General features: G+C 37.1%; 1 protein-coding gene across 1 annotated transcript; it reads left to right on the forward strand.

Annotated features, from left to right (window-relative positions):
• Nucleotides 1-397: 397 nt before the first annotated feature.
• nhlrc1.L (NHL repeat containing E3 ubiquitin protein ligase 1 L homeolog) lies at nt 398-2,115 on the forward strand. Its single transcript, XM_018267146.2, has one exon. It carries the CDS (start codon nt 443-445, stop codon nt 1,637-1,639), a length of 1,197 nt encoding a protein of 398 aa, XP_018122635.1. The 5' UTR covers nt 398-442; the 3' UTR covers nt 1,640-2,115.
• The last annotated feature ends 1,999 nt before the right edge of the window (nt 2,116-4,114 follow it).

The raw sequence follows: 4,114 nt of genomic DNA on the forward strand, positions 1-4,114 counted from the left end.
GAAAACTAGAATTCTTGGAATGACCTAATAGAATGGAGGACCTGACCACACTTCCATATTCTATAAGCAGCTTTAATTTAAGATGAACAAGATGTATAGGGAAATACTTTTCTGTTCCCATTGCTAAATGAAACTGAAATTTTCTCAAGTTAAAAATGGGATTTTGAGAGATTAAAACACTCCCCAGTGTTTATTTCCAAGTGGAATTTGCTTATAAAGAAACAATAAAATGTACATTACTATCAAGCTCTAAAAGTAATTCATTTTACAGGCCTTTCATTTATATTACCTCCTGTTTTTCCCTTGAAAACCAATAGATGGCATACTGTAACAACACAATATCATCCTGCATGCTAATTCTGCTTCGTATTGCATTGTCATGTGACATTTCCCGGCGTAATCAGCTTTTTGTCATTACTGTTGAGGATCGCAGTTACAAGCAATGTCATCCTCGGCTTCTAGGGAAATCAAGGGCATGAACGATTTTTTGGAAGAGACTGAATTGAATTTACTTGAATGCAAGGTTTGCTTTGAAAAGTACAGCCAGCAGCAGAAACACAGGCCTAAAAACCTTCCATGTGGCCATGTGATTTGCCAGGAATGTGTTTTAGCTCTCTGTCCTCAAGGAAGCTCAAGATTAGAATGCCCATTCTGTCGTAAGGCCTGCAGAACTTTGGAGACAAGTATCTGCCTTCCTGTCCTGCACTTAATGGAAATGGTAACTCGTGTGGTTCCTGATCAACTGGACTCTCCATCAGCAACAAAGACAAGTCATGTCACCAAGTTGAGGCCTGCTAGTTTCAATCTGAGGCTATCATTTGGTGGCTGGGGCATCTTGTTCAATCCAACTGGTATAGCTCTGTGCAGGAAGACTGGTCGTCTGGTTGTAGCACATGATGGCAAAAAACGAATTGGAGTATTCTCTATGAGTGGAAAATGCATTCAACATATTGGTGTTAAATCTGACACCCCTAACTCTATTATTTATCCATTGGATGTTACTGTCACTCAAGACAGCTGTATAGTGGTGACAGATGCTGGTGATCATTCCCTCAAGGTGTTTGATTGGTCAGGAAAGACTACGCTAGCCATCAAACAAACATTTTTGCTGCCCTGGGGCTTGTGCACCAACCCTCAAAATGAAGTTATAGTTTCTGACTCTAATGCTGGCAATCTTGTTCTGGTGGTCGCAGACTTTAAACAAGGGGTAGTTAAAAAATTGCTAAAACTTTGTTCCAACTTAACCCATCCAAGAGAAATTGCGGTGTGCCCGACCAGCGGAGCTGTGGTCGTGGTTGAACATCTGGTAAAGGATAGTAAAAATTCCAGCAGCACTCGAGTAAAGATTTTCAGTAGCGCTATGAAACTTACACGGCAAATCGATAGTTTTGGCTTGAGTTTATTCCTTCCTTTAGCAGTGCACACAACTGGAGTGGCATTTGATCACGAGGGGAATGTCTTGGTCACTGATGTGAATAACAGATGTGTTATTTGTTTAGATAAAACAGAAGAATGCAGTTTTCTAAAACATGTTGTTGCCAGTGGACTTTCTTATCCAGTGGCGCTGACAACGTTAGAGGATGGCTCCGTTGCTGTGTTAGATAGTGGGAACCACTCTGTGTTAGTGTACAGCCCTTAACTGGATGTGTTCCATTTTAAGACTCGTGTCTTAAAGTGATACTGCTAGATTCAGGAAACAGACTTCAGCATATTGACCTTTAATAACAATTTAGAAGCACATAGGTAAGAAAACATATGAACTGAGTTTTTGTGCATGACAGCCTTTTCAGCATGATTAGGTCCCCAATTCTCCTGTGCAAACTGCTGATTATTAGAGTTATCACTGAGATTAATATAGTGATCCTTCTTCAATTTTAAAATCGTGGTCTTCTAAAATCACATGACCATTACCTAGGGATTGTAATAAGTTTATTTAGCGACCAGACAGCACCTACTAGCGAGGCACAGAACCAAAATCTTGCCCTGCGCACAGTTACAGTCAATTAACTAAAATTAAATATCTTCTATAAAAACAGACTGCTTACTTAAAGGGGTTGTTCAAATTTGAGTTCATTTTTAATATGATATTCTGAGACAACTTGCAATTGGTTGTTATTTTTTATTATTTGTGTTTTTTGAGTTATTTAGTCCAAATTACCCTAGCGACCATGTATTGATTTGAATAAGAGACTGGAATATGAATAGGAGAGGGTCTGAATAGAAAGTTGAATAATACAAAGTAGCATTAACAGTACATTTGTTTTTTAGATTGGGTCAGTGACCCCCATTTAAAATCTAGAAGGAGTAAAAAGTAGAAGGTAAATAATTAAAAAAACTATAAAAAAATAAATAATGAAGACAAATTGAAAAGTTGCTTTAATTGGTCATTTTATAACTTTAATTGGGCCAGATTGAGCCAGATTCAATTCAGTGAGAAATGGTTGTATCATGTGAAAACTAATGGACAAGATTCTTGTCAAGTCTATGGGAAAAAAACTGGAACTGAATTGGAAAAAAAGTTTTTTCTCCATGAATTGAATCTCATCTGTAAGTTTTCACATGATAAACCTTGAGATAAGGTTTTCTCACTGAATTGAATCTGGCCCATGGGGGGTGGGCTGATTTACTCCATAATCATCTCTCAGTTTCTAATACCCCTATGTCTCCTAACTGCTCTATATGTTTGTATAGCTATAAATATCTATAATATTAGATTTATAATATTGATGTATCTATATATTTGAACCTCAGCCCCTCTCCTGCTCCTGTCCTTCTTCTACCTCTTTGCTTCTGCTCCACCTTTGCCTATTCCTCCCCACAATGTAAGTAATATTATAATGCCTTCTACTTGAATGACTCTTATCTTTGAACCCTTTGCCTTCTAAACCACCACACCACTCTAGTAATAATGCAGCTTTCCCCTAGCTAACAGAATGCAAAAACATAAATGCTACACTCTTGTCATTATGTTAACTCCTTTGCAAACCACCTAGAAAGTAGGTTGTTGGCAGCCAAAGTCAAGGACATTTGTTGTACACGTCTTCCTGCTGTTGTTAATTTAAAAAGGTGATTAATAATCAGTTTGTCCATTTTTATTTCTCATGAATGTAAGGCACTGCTTTGGTTATGCACAGACTAGCAAAATGGCTATTTAATCTGATGGACTGACTCGCCTTGCTAAAGGTACATGCCAAAGGTACTGATTTGACTAATAAAGATGGCTGAATTAGCGCAGAATAATGTGTGTGTAGGTATAATGCTGGCTAGCTTTGTGAAAGAACAAAAATGTAAATCCAGAGAGCAGACACCCTTGGCCCTTACTAGGCGGGTTTTTTTTTTTAAAAAAAAAAAATACTCTTTAAATTACAGACAGGAAAGAATTCAAAATAATCTTGTAAACTGGGTTTTGTTTTGGTCTCTTATACAAATCCTGTGAATGCACTGAATACAGTTAACCTGGCCATACACTGCAATATCCGCTTGCTTGGAGAGGTCACTAAATGAGCATATCTGAGCCGGACTAGGCCACCCACATGCTGGGCCAAATAGGAATGATCCAATTGATGTTAAAGTGTCAGTAACAGAATGATAATGCTATATGTATGCAATTTGTACTACTTTATATATTATAGAAAAGCTTTGTAGATTCTGGAACCAAAATATTGGTAAAGTAATTTGTGCGATTCCTATGCTTCCTAAATGCTCTGTAAGCCTACACATTTGTTTTTGTTGCTACTTTTTTTATGCATCCCTTTATTCAGGCCCTTTCCTTTTCATATACCAGTCTCTTATTCAGTTCAATGCATGGTTGCTAGGGTAATTTGGACCCTATCAACCAGATAAATTGGAAATTAGAGAGCTGCTGAATAAAAAAGCTAAATAACTCAAAAACCACAAATAATAAAAAATGCTAACCAATTGCAAATGGTCTCAAAATAGAAAGTAACTGAAACTTGAATAACCCCTTTAATAATTCTTGTAACATTGAAAACTATTTTATAAAATACTATTTATAAAGTTTTTTCCACAGTCCGGAGGAAGCATTGTATCATTGCACTAAGCACTGCATGGCTATTCCGATCCAAAATACTATGGCAAGGAACGCAACAAAAAT

This window comes from Xenopus laevis, chromosome 6L (assembly GCF_017654675.1).
Source record: "Xenopus laevis strain J_2021 chromosome 6L, Xenopus_laevis_v10.1, whole genome shotgun sequence".
NCBI classification, from domain to species: domain Eukaryota; kingdom Metazoa; phylum Chordata; class Amphibia; order Anura; family Pipidae; genus Xenopus; species Xenopus laevis.

Excerpts from the sequence above, each read along its gene's own strand:
- nhlrc1.L (XM_018267146.2), top strand. The coding sequence starts at position 443 with ATGTCATCCTCGGCTTCTAGGGAAATCAAGGGCATGAACGATTTTTTG.